General features: G+C 44.7%; 1 protein-coding gene across 1 annotated transcript in view; it reads right to left on the bottom strand.

Moving 5' to 3' along the window:
* Window positions 1-14,946, bottom strand: part of btaf1 (BTAF1 RNA polymerase II, B-TFIID transcription factor-associated) — a 28,296-nt gene that overhangs the window by 1,575 nt on the left and 11,775 nt on the right. The window contains exons 15-37 of the mRNA XM_030772279.1: window positions 14,371-14,475; window positions 14,049-14,198; window positions 13,452-13,594; window positions 12,779-12,953; window positions 12,336-12,539; window positions 10,439-10,868; window positions 9,365-9,552; window positions 8,811-8,964; window positions 8,410-8,519; window positions 7,833-8,034; window positions 7,268-7,416; window positions 6,508-6,660; window positions 5,286-5,407; window positions 4,682-4,849; window positions 4,289-4,366; window positions 4,076-4,205; window positions 3,702-3,843; window positions 3,192-3,322; window positions 2,656-2,781; window positions 2,231-2,383; window positions 1,552-1,763; window positions 337-496; window positions 15-185 (exon numbers count right to left, since the gene is read on the bottom strand). Coding sequence (XP_030628139.1) covers window positions 15-185; window positions 337-496; window positions 1,552-1,763; window positions 2,231-2,383; window positions 2,656-2,781; window positions 3,192-3,322; window positions 3,702-3,843; window positions 4,076-4,205; window positions 4,289-4,366; window positions 4,682-4,849; window positions 5,286-5,407; window positions 6,508-6,660; window positions 7,268-7,416; window positions 7,833-8,034; window positions 8,410-8,519; window positions 8,811-8,964; window positions 9,365-9,552; window positions 10,439-10,868; window positions 12,336-12,539; window positions 12,779-12,953; window positions 13,452-13,594; window positions 14,049-14,198; window positions 14,371-14,475 — 3,756 coding nt within the window. The remainder of the gene's footprint in view (window positions 1-14; window positions 186-336; window positions 497-1,551; window positions 1,764-2,230; window positions 2,384-2,655; window positions 2,782-3,191; window positions 3,323-3,701; window positions 3,844-4,075; window positions 4,206-4,288; window positions 4,367-4,681; window positions 4,850-5,285; window positions 5,408-6,507; window positions 6,661-7,267; window positions 7,417-7,832; window positions 8,035-8,409; window positions 8,520-8,810; window positions 8,965-9,364; window positions 9,553-10,438; window positions 10,869-12,335; window positions 12,540-12,778; window positions 12,954-13,451; window positions 13,595-14,048; window positions 14,199-14,370; window positions 14,476-14,946) is intronic.

Below are 14,946 nucleotides of genomic sequence, written 5' to 3'. Positions count from 1 at the left end.
AGTGTGAGTCTGACCTTATCCAGGGTGAACAGGTTGAGTAGCTGGTCCGTTCCCATGCTCTGTAGGCTGGCATTCTCTTGGCTGATGACTGTGTTGGCGATGCTCATTTTAAACTTCTGCAAACCCATAATCTTCTCCTCCAGAGTGCCCCGGGTTATCAGACGATACACATTCACCACGCGTTTCTGGAAGGCACACCTCACAATTAACCTCTCCGCCTATGGGGTTAGTGCATTTCTTTCTTTCTCTCTTTTTCCTTCCGCTCTCTCTGTCTCTCTAACTCACACACACGCGCGCGCGCGCACACACAGTGGACAGACCAAAAACTTTATATACCTGGCCTATCCTGTGGGCTCTGTCCATGGCTTGTAGGTCTCTCATTGGGTTCCAGTCATGCTCCACAAACACCACTGTATCTGCCCCAGTCAGATTCAAACCCAAGCCTCCCACATGAGTGGTCAACAGCAACACATCTATGGAAGGGTCATTATTAAACCTGTAGGGGGTTTATATGAGAGAGAGACAGAGAGAGTAAGAGAGAGAGAGAGAAAATTTGTCATCCAAGTTCTGTGAGTAAATGACTCATCACAGGAATGTACAGGCCTGGAAAACCTAAAGGTTAAGATCACTCTTTCATTACACTAGTCAGTTCATCTTCAGAGAGAGAGAGAAAGAAAACACACTGTTCTTTCTAGCCATGATCCACTCAATGTTCCTCCTCCAATAAAAAAGAAGTGATAACACTCATAAACTCAAGTCTCTGGGATGATAACATGTTCCTTAAAAACTTTCTGCTTCACAAATCCAGATAAAAAGTTAACTGTGTAGAGCAAAATTCATCAGGAGGGCAGAGAGCTGTTACTGCTTTATCCTCTTTTATTCTCATAGTACAGTCATGTCTCGCTTAACGTTCACTCTTAATCCCATAGTACAGTCATGTCTCACTTAACATTCACTCTTATTCCCATAGTACAGTCATGTCTCACTTAACGTTCACTCTTATTCCCATAGTACAGTCATGTCTCACTTAACGTTCACTCTTAATCCAAGAGTACAGTCATGTCTCGCTTAACGTTCACTCTTAATCCCATAGTACAGTCATGTCTCGCTTAACGTCCACTCTTATCCCAATACTGCAGCCATGCCTCGCTTAATGTTCATGATGCGTTCTGTGAAATAGGACATTGTGTGATTTCGATGTGCGCGTATACCATATTATATACTTAGTAAAGCTATATGGGATACTGTAGTGTACCTAAACTTTTTAGTTTTAAGTAGGGAAAGTTCACATTACAATAATGAGTGTAATACAGTACATACGTGAGCCAGTGCCATGGGCGTTTATTATGATTATCAAGACTATTTGTTGTAGGTCATATATGTATTGTACCTATGTGTTTGCTACGCCTCGTTCTCCGATGGGGATTTCTGAACTCTATTATAACCTTATGGGACCACGGACGTATATGCCGTCAGATGTTGCCTGAGCGACGTTATGTGGCGTGTGATCGTATATAGAACAAATACGTATGTGTGTGTGTGCGTGTGCACCTGGAGACGATGGAATGGCGCAGGCCGGCCTGAACGCTGCCATCCAGTCTGAGGTAGGTGACAGTGGGCAGCTGTGGTTTCAGCAGATCCTGCTCAACAATGTCCAACATGCTCTTCAGCTGACAGAAGATGAGCACACGATGCTGGGCCACCACTGCCTCTGTTCCTCCGTCCACAGAGCCTGAGGAACCCAAACCGCAGTCCAACAGCAACTGAACGAAAGAGAGAGTGAGAGAGAGAGAGAGAGAGAGAGAGAGAGAGAGAGAGAGAGAGAGACAGAGACAGAGACAGAGAGAGAGAGATGGATCATTCTACATTCTTTTTGTGAAGACTAACAACACAGAGATCCTAAAAGGTGACAGGTTTAGAGGAACTGACGGTGTGTGTGCCATATGGCTTGGTTTGGCTTCACTCCTCAGATTAGTTTTCACAGCAGGAGGAAATGATCAGAGTCTGTTTTTTCCTGACAATTTTTTGTAGGCTGTGTGTGTGTGTGTTAAGTTGAGCGTGTACCTGTTTGAGAGCGGAGAGTTTGGGTGTGTGTTGGATATCTCTGAGGCTGTGGGTATGTGTGTGTGTGTTAAGTTGAGCGTGTACCTGTTTGAGAGCGGAGAGTTTGGGTGTGTGTTGGATATCTCTGAGGCTGTGGGTGTGTGTGTGTGTTAAGTTGAGCGTATACCTGTTTGAGAGCGGAGAGTTTGGGTGCGTGTTGGATATCTCTGAGGCTCGAGTGTTGAGAGGTGAGCTGTTCAGTTATGCGTTTGTATTCTGGATGCTGAGGGGTCAGGACCAGGGCAGGGTGGTTACACAGCTTCCTAAGGTACTGCAGTGCCTACACACACACACACACACACACACACACAGTTTCACATAGTTAAAGTACACAAAGCCAATGTACACAAATAAAGCCAAAGCGTTGTTGGTACTTGTTTGTACCAGCTCCGTAATGTAACTTGATTAAGGAATGTAAAACCCAGGAGGAATTCCATGGCAGAAATAAGAACCCAGTTTCACAATGAGAGGGTGAGAGGTCAGCTGGACTTTGGTCTTCACAGCCCCCCTGGCACAGACCCCGACGTTAACTCCCGAGTTGTGGACACCGACCTGGAAGACATGTCCCGTAGCCTTCAGTTTGGGCTTCTCCTCTTCATCCGGCACAGCTGCTGTGGAGATGGTGTCATCGATGCTCATCTTTGCCCGAGACTTGGCAAAGTCCTCATACAGCTGAACCTACAAACACAGAGCCAAATGCTCAGCTAGGAATGAAAGGAACACAGCACTGTCTCTCAGCTGTTCAATTACAGCGGAAACCGCATCTGATTTCAGATCACAGCTGAGCAGCATTCATCAGCAAAAATCACCCGATTCAGGTGTCCTGCCCGTAACAGAATACAACCTGTACATGCAAATGGACAGCAGCAGACGAGTGGACTGATTTGAAAACTGGAGCCACAAAATAACGCTTCATTTCCATGTCATGTTTTGGGTATACTTTTTCAGAGGCTATTTCTACATGTCATATATACACACACATACACACACACATATATTTAGCGGATGGTCTGGTCTTTGAAATCCATTTTAAACGTGTGTGAGAACTGGTCAGCCGGGCACTGTGGTTGGCATGTTGTCCTGTTTACCTGTAGGGGGCTGAGGGTACAATAGTAATCCTGGATGATTTTGGGTGGAAGATCCTGAAGTACATCCTCCTTCATCCTCCTCAGGAGGAAGGGTAGCACCTGCCGATGTAGAGCTTCCATGGCCAGAACACCTGAGGGACAGGTCATACATTCAGTCAGAACCAGTGGACACAGAACCTGCTATGGCACGGTCCTCACCTAACAGGGCAAGCTATTCCCCCATGATTAACTCTTAACTATCTGCACAGGTCTGAGCTTTGAGTTACTTCTTCTCATTCACCGGTCAACTTTACAAAATTATTTATGTATTGGCCTCAGCCCTGACATTTGTGCCCATGTGCAAGAAGCCGTCTGCTACTGAAATGGGAGAGATGGGAATAAAAGACCTAAGCGTACAACACTAAGCCATCATATTTCCTTCTGATAAGCTCCTACTTCCAGTGGATGGCTCAATATGAATTATGTTCTGAGAACCATTGAGAACTACAATGGAGATGTCAAAACGTCTACCTGCTTCCTGCTCACGGGATGAACTCTTGGCATCTCGACTAGCGAGGATGGGCTTCCCGTAGCGTGCGGCGAACTGTCGCTCTGTACCTAAAAACCCTGGCATGAGGAAGTCAAAGAGCGACCACAGCTCCAGAACGTTATTCTACAGAGAGCGGGAGAAAGAGAGAGGGATGTGTAGGAGACAGAGTGTGAGCAGGGGCAAGAGAGAGAGAGAAAATGCGATCGGGGAGAGAAAACAGTTGATTAAACCAACATTATCTAATGAAATTTTTTGCCCATATTTGAGTTTCTAATTAAAAAACTTAAAGCTGCAGAAAAAATGTCCAAACTTCCCACAGTGCACCCATTACTCTGATTCTCAGATGTTGACTCACCTGGATGGGAGTTCCTGACAAGATGACTCGGTAGTTTGCTGCCAGCTGTTTGATGGCTTTCGACAGCTTGGTCTTGCCATTTTTAATCACATGACCCTCATCAAGGATACAGTAATTAAATTTAATATTCCTGTGGGACAGAGACAGGGCTTTAGATGCGGACAGGGTTTTCAAAGACAGACGACTTCAAAAGTGGAGATGAAAGATAGTTACCTAAAAAAGTCAATGTCGTTCCTAACGACATCATAAGAGGCTACCACAAGGTTATGCTTCTTCACTTGGTGCTGTAAACTGGCAGAAAAATGGGGAAACACACACAGTTAATCAACCAACATTATTTTCTTTTAAAAAAGACTACATCCATTGAATCACAGCGAATCCTCTGATGCTCTCCTGTAAATACTTCTAAGACCAACACACTGGTGACATCTTCTGAAAATACATGCCTTCGCCCTTCCCGAGTGTCTATGAAAACCCCAAAAGCTTACCCCAATGTGGCAAAGCACTTTCACTCCATCTAAACTGGTTAACCGAGAAAAAGCTGCCTGTTCTAATGGAAATCAGAGAGTCATTTGTGCATGGTTGGTGTGTAGTGTCATGGCTTACCGGGCTCTCTCTGTGGGGGGGCCAGTATAGTGCAGGGGGTTGAGGTATTCCTTGTTGCAGAACTTGCCCACCTCGTCCACCCAGTGACCGGTCAGAGTCGGCGGACAGACCACCAGTGACGGGAGAGGACAGCAGTCGGCAGCTTTAGTCCTGGCATACTCCTGGGCCCTGGAAGGACACACAAACACAGATACATGCAGACGTATTGATATGTGTGCCCAAACCACAAGCACACACATACGCACAGCAAAAGGAGCACATTCACAGAAATTCGTATACTGAACTCGTGGTTATCAGCCTGCCCGTAAATAACCACAGTTCAGCCTCTAATGCTCTTAATGCCTATTTTTCTCAAGCGTAAACAGCCTTGCCAATACACCTTCAGGACAAAATCAGACCGCAGATTTCAGCCCTGGCCCAATACTGCCAGACCTTATTCAACTCCTCGAGAATCTGATGGTTAGCAGCTGAATCGGTTGCGTAAAACACAATTTTCCAGTCCTGTGGGTTTTCGCAGATTAGAATTGGCAAATCCTAATCTAGGTTGTGTGACTGCGGGGCAGTTGAGGATTAGAGACAGTATCAGTGGAAACATGAGGCATACCTGAGGTAGTGATCTCCAGCAAGCAGGCAGATGGACTGCAGGGTTTTTCCCAGCCCCATGTCATCACACAGGATCCCATGGAGCTTGTACTTATTCAGGAACGCCAGCCAGTTCACTCCATCCTGTTTGCACATGAGCGCACACGCACACACACACACACACACTTACCAAGTCATTTAATGCTGCTAAAATAACAATTAAAGACCTAAACACTGTGCCTAAATGACTTGAGAGTGTTCAGTACAATTAAACAATGAGAATGTTGTTACGTTGGGTCCATTGAGCAGCAGTAATCAACTGTATTCTCAGATTAAACAGTCAAATGAATAAAATTCAATTTTCGAGGCTTAGTTGAGTCAGTGTAACCTAAACTCCTATATTTATTAAACACTTGGAGAAAGTCAGTGTTGTAAAGGAACTTTGTTCAGTTTATTAGCGGTGGACACTTCTTTTATGCAGTGACACACACACACACACACAGTCTCAACCCCTCCACAATCCTGCAGCTCTTATTTCCCCCAGCTTCTACAGAAATGCACAACTTCTTTAACTTAAGTTTTCAGCCTGTGTGTGCAGTTACCCATAAAATCCATTTGACTGGCATTTCCCCTGAACCTGTGGCAGTTTGCAAGGTTTAACAGATTACACTCTTCCAATTCATTACAGGAATGCATCTCTGTCTCTTTCTCTCCGGGTACAACCCAAGGCCAACTAAAAAGGGAGGCGCAATTGCTTTTACAACTTTAAATTTGTACCGTCGAAAAGCCATCTGCTGTCAGCACAGCCTTCCCCTCCTCTCTTCCTAGTTCAAAAGTAAAAAGCTATTTGCAAGTTTGGCAGAAAAACAGGGGGAGTAAGGACAGTGTGTGGAGAAAGAGCTGAGAGGGCCAAGAGGGTAATTTAAATGCTGTGGGTGAAAATGGTCTACACTTCAGCCGGCCAATAGGAAAGAGGGGCAGACATGCTATCTAAAAGTGTATGACTACATATTTCCTAAACACAATTTGTATGGAGACAAGAGAACAAAGAGGGAATGTTACAATTCACGCATGCTTCATCATTTATGGCACATGTACAGGGAAACAGTCGGTTGGTCAACAAACTCAGTGAAGGGAAACGTTACTTTCTGAGGAAAAAAAAAAAAAAAAAAAGAGTGCACATGGATATAGGACTAAGAGCAGTGTATATTTTGGGTTTGAATTTCACCGATATTCACACAAACCTGCTGGTATTTTCTGAGCTCAGCTTTGATAGGCACAGGTATCTTGTAATTCTCCAGCTTCCTGCCGTCCAATAGCTGCTCCAGAAAATGACGCTCTCTCGCTTTCTGACGAATCAGATCGTCTGACATGGTGGGTGGGTCAGGGATACCAGCCTGTGCGTTTCAACATGCGCACGCAAGCAGAGATAAGAATTTATCAGCAAAAACATTTGTGAACGAAAGCACTTTTGACTGACAGCCTGATTTTGTCTGGCAGATAAGATGCCACAAACAGACAGAATGGCTGACAAATGGCGGTGTTTACATCCTCAGAGGAGAAGACAAATGGGGGGGGGCATCCAGAAAACACAGGTCTAACGATCAGTTTCCTGGTGACATCTAAGACAATCTAAGCTATTAATAAGGTTGTGATATGGGAGCATACTTGAGGTCAATTAGCAATTTACACTGAGATAGTCTGCCCTCTAGTGGCCACTGTACTGAGGTGTTCAAGTCTACTTGCACAAAACAGCCATCAAAAATAATAAATCAAAATAAATAAATCAAACTTCATATCAATCATAAAAATCTCTTAATCAAAAGGTGTGCTTAAGGCCACAGAAAAAATACTCAACCCTGACATACTGTTGGCTGAGCATGAAACATGATGCAACAGTCCACACTACTAATACATTTAAGCTTTACATCTAAAACTCTTCGTAAATGTCGCTTGTCCAGCACAGCACTGGTATAACTATACAGCTTACTGAGTCCTCCATACCTCCAGGGGCAGCAGACGAATGAGTGTGGCAAAACACTGAGTGGCCATAAATCGGACACTGTCGCTTGGATCACTCATCCTACCCAGCACTGGAACTACCAGTAAAACTATGTAGGGCACTATGTCCACATCCAACTGCTCCATCACACCTGAGACTGGGGTTAAGGAATAAAACACATAATACACACATTCACAGCTGGCTGACAACTTTCCACTGACTCGTGTCTTTCTGTGATCAAAGACTGAGAAGCCTGACCAGCACTCGCCGCATTTCCAAGGTACTTCCATGTATTCCCATCTTTGTGATGACACTTAGGAATCACATGTGTACTACTACGTATGCAGACACATACACAGTGTAATCTATCTATGCTACCTCAGCTAAACTGGAGTTCACCCGTTAACACACATGCACACAATCATTTAAGCCCGTACTCACAGAGACTCCCTGTCACACACACAAATATCTCATCTCATTTTTCACACCTCTCTTCCTGCTCAACTCTAAACTGGGGATCCTGTGATAACCCTGGCCTGCTATAGGCTCCGTCTATGGAAAGGATACAAGCTAAGGCTTCGATTGCTCCTTCCTGTTTCGTGCTGTCGTCAATAGCTCCCAGCCACGGCAGCACACGCTCCAGGAAAACGTTCATGGTCTCCATGGTAGCGATTTTACTGAGTACGCCCACACACCGGGCAGCCATGTGACGCACAGCAGTGTAAGGGTGCTGCAAACAGGTACACAGGAGAGTGAGCTGCTCCAACAACTGTGAGGGAGAGAGAGAGAGAGAGAGAGAGAGAGAGAGAGAGAGAGAGAGAGAGAGAGAGAGAGAGTTTTAAAAGCCTGTAGATTGAAAAATTTAGTATTTTTTCATCAAAAAAACAAAACAAACTTAAAAAAATTTAAGGCCGTGAGCGCTGATAAAATACACAAGGTGAATTTAGCCATCTGTCAAGGAACAAAAGAACTACAGGTCTTCTAAGTTCAGTTATCTGCCTTCCACAAAAGAACAAAAGGTGCTCTTAGTTTTACCAGAGGGCTTCAACAAAAGAACTACAGGTGTACTAAGTGTGTATAGTTTTACCAGAGGGCTGAATACACAAAAGAACTACAGGAGTGTGCTAAGTGTGTATAGTTTTACCAGAGGGATGAGCTGAGCAGCCATAGCTCCTGCTGTGACCTCCAGCACCTGAAGAGAATTCACCAGCTCCTGAGCTACTGAATCCCCCTTCTCTAACAATATGCCTGCATCTAATACAGACACAGAGAGAGAGAGAGAGAGACAGACAACAATTCAACAGTTATTATGTGAGAAAGTCTGACTCCACACACACACACACACATACACACTACACCACAAACTCACACTTACAATAAACCCACGTACTTCATACTCAAAACTCTACAATCTCAGAGACTGGTATTCTGTGCACTCCAATGAGTATACACAGACACACACACACAGACAGACAGTAGAAGCAGTGGGTGGCGCATGAAAGCATAACAATGTTAAGCAGTATAATGTGTGGTTAATATGCATACCAAAACCCTGATCGTTGAGCACGGCCTTCAGTGGTCCAGTCATAGACTCCCACAGATACGGCAATGCTGTGGTCAGCTCTGTCCCAAAGTGCTTGGCTATTGTGGTCAGAGAGAACTCCGCCCCTCTCCTCTGAATGAGGCAAGGCTTCTTATTCTGGAAAAGATACATTTAGTAAATCTAAGCCTGTCAGTTAACCAAACTATAAAGAAATATACAAATACATATAAACATAAATGACATCACAGGATAGGCACTGTCTTTGTGTTGCTATTATCTACATATTACGTATAATGAACATCTTTAGTATGAAGAAAACTGCTGAGATATTACATAATGACTTGTAAATGATTTCTGATGCCCTTATACCACACATATTTTCCCAAGCTCCACTTCATTTCGTTATTATCTTTTTTAAATGTCTCTGAAATTAGCATTGTTGATGAACACTGCTATGACAATCTATAATACGTAATATATACATGGGACAGACAAACACTATTCTTGCAGCTGTCAGAGATTCCAGGACACTCAGGTGGCCACGTTTATGCTTTACCTCGTCTGTTTCCGTGCTGAGGGCGGAGCTTCCTGGGGGCAGATCATTGGTCAGTGTTTTGGCTGTTTTGGGGGTGGGGCCTCTCTTGCTGGTGATGGCAAAAGCTGCTTTCTGATGACGATACAGGGTGATGATGCCTTTGGTTTTACTGACTGTGTGATGTGGGCTGTCCTTCTCGGATCCTGCGGCTGCTTTTCAAAACACAGAAAACCAAAAAGACCAGGCACAAGTTCAGTTGCATACTGTGTAAAATTTCACCTGAAATTTACACAAGAATAAGAGAGTGTGAATGAATCACTGCATTTGCTGCTTGATTAATGTGAAGTGTCATCTATTCAGTCCATCTTAGCAGAAAGATATTAACAGTGCTTTTAAGAGGAATTAGAAACTCCTATCAGGTGATCCCCAAATCTGGTCCTGGAGAGTCAAAAACCTTCTTCTTTGGTCTTACCTGATAATTCAAAAGTGTTTCTTCCCTACACTCTCCAGTCAAATCAGAGACAAGAACAGCACGACTCTCCTGAATCATTTCTAGCTATATATAGTACTACAATGGAAATCGCTTAAAGTGATCACGTCTGTCTGGGGGACACTGATCACTATAAGCGGACGATCACTAACCGATTTTTTTTTCTTTATCTCTCATGCAGATCACCATCTAATTGACATTTGTGTATTTATTACATGAATATAAAGTAATGAAACGGACAGCATCACGATGGACTCTTTCAAGTAGGCCTACAGCTGTTTCAAACGCTTTTCAAATTATAGTACTGTACAAATTAACTTACTGAACTGTGTATAATTCAAATACACTATAATACAGTAAAGCACTGTATATAAAATATAGCTTATTGTTGTTCAAATTATAATTAGGCTATAGCCTAAAACGTAAAAGTATTGTGCGGTTTACAAAATACAGTTAACGTCAGTAGTGCAAATACAGTCCCAGGCTTTTTGAACCATATAAGCGGCTGATCACTATAACTGTGATCACTAAAAGCGGTTTCCACTGTATTTTATTGGGAAAGAAAGGCTGTGTTTGTGTGTGTCCCTACATGACTCATTGCTGACCTTTGCCACTCTCCTGTGTGGCGGGGGTTGGGGGCACGGGGCAGGCAGCAGTGGGGGTGAGCAGGGGGTCCACACACACAGAGGTACAGAGGTTCTTCACTATTTTGGGGTTGGGACAAGGCAATCTTCCCGCGCACAGCTGGAGCAGTCGGGCGATGTTTGAAGCAGCGTAGCCTTGAACCAGCGTGTTCTCTTCTTTCCGAACCGCCTCCATCAGAGGTCGCACCACCGGGTTGAGCTTGTCGGGCAGGGCTGCCAACCCCACCACCGCGCAGGCGGTGAAGGTGTGGACGCGGAGATGGAGCTGCTGCCACTCGATACTGGTCTCAGAGACGGTCGACTGGGCCTGCTGACGCTTACTGTCCAGAGCCTGGAACTGCTTGGACTTCATGTTGAACGCCGCAGTGGACTCAGAAAAGACCGTGGTCACCTAGAGAGAGAGAGAAAGGTAGGAGGGGGGGTAGGAATGGGGAGGCATTAGATTCACCACAAATGAGAATGTAAGAGCAAAACCTGACACACACACACACACACACACAAAGAGCGGGAGAGAGAGAGGGAGACACTTTAAAATGCACTTAAACCCATACCATCAGGCCACCCATAGAGAGAGACACAGGCACCATACAGCCTACATTACTGTAAATATATTTTACAACACACAGAGCAAGTGGGGCCGTACCCTGAAGAGATCAATATATTTCACGCAGTAGGTGAGGATGAGGTAAGTGTTTAGCTTGTCCTCATTTTTACCTCAGTGAAAAAAGTAACAGCATACTTAGTGCATCCATAAGCCACGCTTATTTTTGTGGTTATTTACAAATAAGTCATTTAAGATCTCATTTTAACCTCACACAGCCTCTAAATGGGACTCACTCTTTATAGTAGAGAAAAATAAAGCTCCCTCTCTCTGAGGCACCTGATACAGGCTATGGCTCTGCAGTGCCCTGGTTAATGTCACTCACAGTTTAATACACAGGCTTTTTCTTTCTCTCTCTCTCTCTCTCCTCATCTTCCTCTCTCACAAACACAGATGATGTATCTGTACTGAATTAACTTCCACTGAGCTTGTGTTTCCAAACAGAGCTACTGTTTTGCCACCTGCTGTGACAGGAACTCGTCTATTTGAGCAAACGGATCCATTTCACAGGGTAATACAGAGCAATTCTGTACCTGTCTGCTTCTTTCACAGACTAATGGTCTCGTGCAGGATCACTGGAAAGGCAACAAGAGACCTGGGTTGAAACAGTGCCTCCTATGGGTAAAGTCAGTCGCAAAATAGCTTCTCCTCTCACGTCCTGCTTTTATAAAAGACGTTTTTTTGCCAAGAGATACTCATATTTTGACTGGTGTATATATAAAAACATATTTAAGGTATGGAGATAGTATCAGCAGCCACAGCAGGGAATCCTGTTATGACAGAGCTGGTATTTCAATGGATGTTGGGTTTGGGTAACATTTAATCTGTCAAACAGTCACTCTTTCTCATATCAGTCAACATCATCTACCAACACCTTATATCAGCACCCCGCCCTCATGCATGCACAAACAACACACCGCATATCAGTTGTCACAGAAACGGAGGCCGCGATTTTAATCATGTCTCTATAGGGCAGGAGGACTAACATAAAAAAACTTCAACTTCAATGCACAAAGTCTGAGCCTGAGCTTAACACCATAGAATAGTAAAACTCCCAACAATGATTTCACAGCCTGGCCAAACTGCCTAAGAAACAAAACTCTAACTCTCCTGTCAAACTTGTAGGCCCTCTACCCAATCCATAAATCAAGCTGATTTCCATCTCAACGAGTCATTGGATATTCCATACAAACTGGAGTGTACACATTGTCTAGAACAATGTCTGGGTGGAGCTTGCGAGTCCTGAAGCGCACTGACCAGTTCCGTGGCCTGATCGATAGTGAACACGCTGCAGTTGACGCGATCTCGCATGTCGACGTGGGCGTCAGCCAGCAGGGCGATGAGCTGTTTGCACTCGTTTTGCATGCGGGTGAAGGGAATGGCGATCTCGTCGTAGTACAGCTGTTCCGACAGGATCGCCAACAGTCGCGGCTGCACCACACTGGACACCACCTCACACTCCTGAGAGAGAGGAAGGGAGAGAGAGCAAAAAGGAGATGGAAAGATGGACGGAAGTGTCAGCGGAGGAAAACAGGTGCAGACAAAATGTGTGTGTGTGTGTGTGGGGGGTGATATTTTCCGTAGCTGTCATATTTATACTCGTTGAAATGAAAATTTCCATCAGCGCTCCGTTAGCCTTGGAGGGCAGGGCAATTGAGCGACTGAGGAGACAGCTTTACTCCTCTCTCAGCACACCTCACCTTCTGTACCGCCGCCCACTCACACAGCACCATGGCCACGGCGATGCGCTGCAGGGCCGACTTGGAGTTGAGGTGAAAGAGCAGCAGCTGAGCGAGGGACTCGGCGGGCCGGATCTCCTGAGTGGAGCTGTTGAGCTGTGGATCACAGATGCAGCTACACAGTGCCCCCAACAGCCTAGCACGACAACGACAGTGCACTGCATCACACAAAGTCCAACGCTTAGAGCCATTAGTCATCCTTAAACAACTTTTTTTCTCTTTTTCCGTCTGTTTCCCCATATTTAATCACATTACTCAAAGTGAAAGAGAAATGTGTGTGTGTGTGTGTGTGTGTGTATGTATACATACATAAACATTTTTTTTATTTTTCAGTCTGTTTCCCCATATTTAATCATGTTGCTCTAAGAGAAAGAGGAAGAGTGATGGACACTATGTGCATAAATATATGAGAGAGAGAGTGAGAGTGTCAGTGAGAGTCAGTGTGAAAATGAGGGACTGGGTGCCAGAGTGAGTGTGTATGAGCGTGTCACAGCAGAAACAGAGAGAGAGAGAGAGAGAGAGAGAGAGAGAGAGAGAGAGAGAGAGAGAGAGAGAGAGAGAGAGAGAGAGAGAGAGAGAGAGAGAGAGAGAGAGAGAGAGAGAGAGAAACGTTCAGACCACAGAGCAAACTCACTTGGCAGCCATGAGACGAGCTCGCGTCACCACGTAGTCTCGTGTGGCGGGGTCTTCAGTCACGGTTTCCGCTCCTGCTATGTACTCCTGTACAGTCTCCTTTACCTGAGAGACGCCCTGTCGAGCTTTCCCCCCAGCCTTCTCCTGCAATGTATTACAGTTACACCTCCCCTCCACCTCAGAAAACACAACACCCCTCAGAGTAAATACAGGCAAGGTCGCCTAAAACCAGCCATGCTGAGGACCGTCAGAGAAACCACTGAGTCATCATGTGATCTCAAAATTACACACACCCTTTTCAAATCTTTCATAATGTGCAGATCGGGAAAATTACACGTCTCTGCAAACCACTCCAAAATGAATAAAAGGACAAACATTTAAATCAAAGTGAATTCATTTTTTTCAACGTAGGAGTTTCACCAATTTACAAATCACATTTTCAATGTGAAAGGTTAATCATAATTGCCCTATAAGCAATTAAAAACACACACATACACACTGTATGTGTTCAGAATTTTAATTGCACTTGAACACACTAAACACTGAGTATCTGACAGTCATATGACTTAGGGACATAGCCTATAGCCTTTGACCTCACCTTACTTCGTGCTTTGACCTCCAAAAGCATGTTGAGGTCTATAGGGATGTGTGATGCCTGCATCATCAAACAGAGCCAGGCGCCCATCCACGGACAGCTGGCCGCTACTACGTACTGCTGAGGGGCCTGACGCAACAGCTCCCCCCAAACCTGGAGGGAAAAAAAACAAGAGTATGTATGCATCAATAACACACATTTATCAGACGTAGACCTACACGTTCTCTAGGCAGGTAACACGCGAATGATGATGTACAACATGAATAGCATACAGATGTAGGTGCGTTTGCATGTGTGCGTGTGTACATGTGTGCGCGTGTCAAACCTTGTGTATGAGGTCGAGAATCTCCTGATTGCTCTCCAGTATACAGGACTGAAAGATGTGTCTGAGCATGTCCTGGAGAATGGGGATTAGCCACACGGCACAGCCCTTGGGTCCAACAAACACACTTCAATTCAATATGAAATGACACAATACTTTACAGTATATATAAGCAGTGTTAACATAAGGCCTGTGCTCCTTACACATTGAAAAACACTACACTCTGATGGAGGAAGATTCATTTCTAAGATCTCACACCCATATAACTGCATGTAGTCAATGGCACAGGTTTCTCTCACATGCAGCACCGACACTGCCATTAACTAGTCCGTTTACTAAATTACCCAGCATGCCCTTTCTAAACAAACATTTACTGGTTACTCATTTGTTGTTTGTCTGGTATACTCATGTCAGGGCCACAGTGTTTCCTGTGTGTCTGAGTCCATGTTGATGTGACAGCCTGACTGTATACTTGTGTGCCTCATGTGCTGTGTGCAGGAATGAAAACAGAAAGGGCGGTTTTCTTAGCCAAACTAAATAAAGACCGCTATTGGTCAGTGCTCTGAATTCTAGCCAAAT

The sequence above is a fragment of the Chanos chanos genome, chromosome 4 (genome assembly GCF_902362185.1).
Source record: "Chanos chanos chromosome 4, fChaCha1.1, whole genome shotgun sequence".
Taxonomy (NCBI): domain Eukaryota; kingdom Metazoa; phylum Chordata; class Actinopteri; order Gonorynchiformes; family Chanidae; genus Chanos; species Chanos chanos.
The sequence above is the reverse complement of the archived record's forward strand: the minus strand, read 5'-3'. Positions and strand labels throughout refer to the sequence as shown.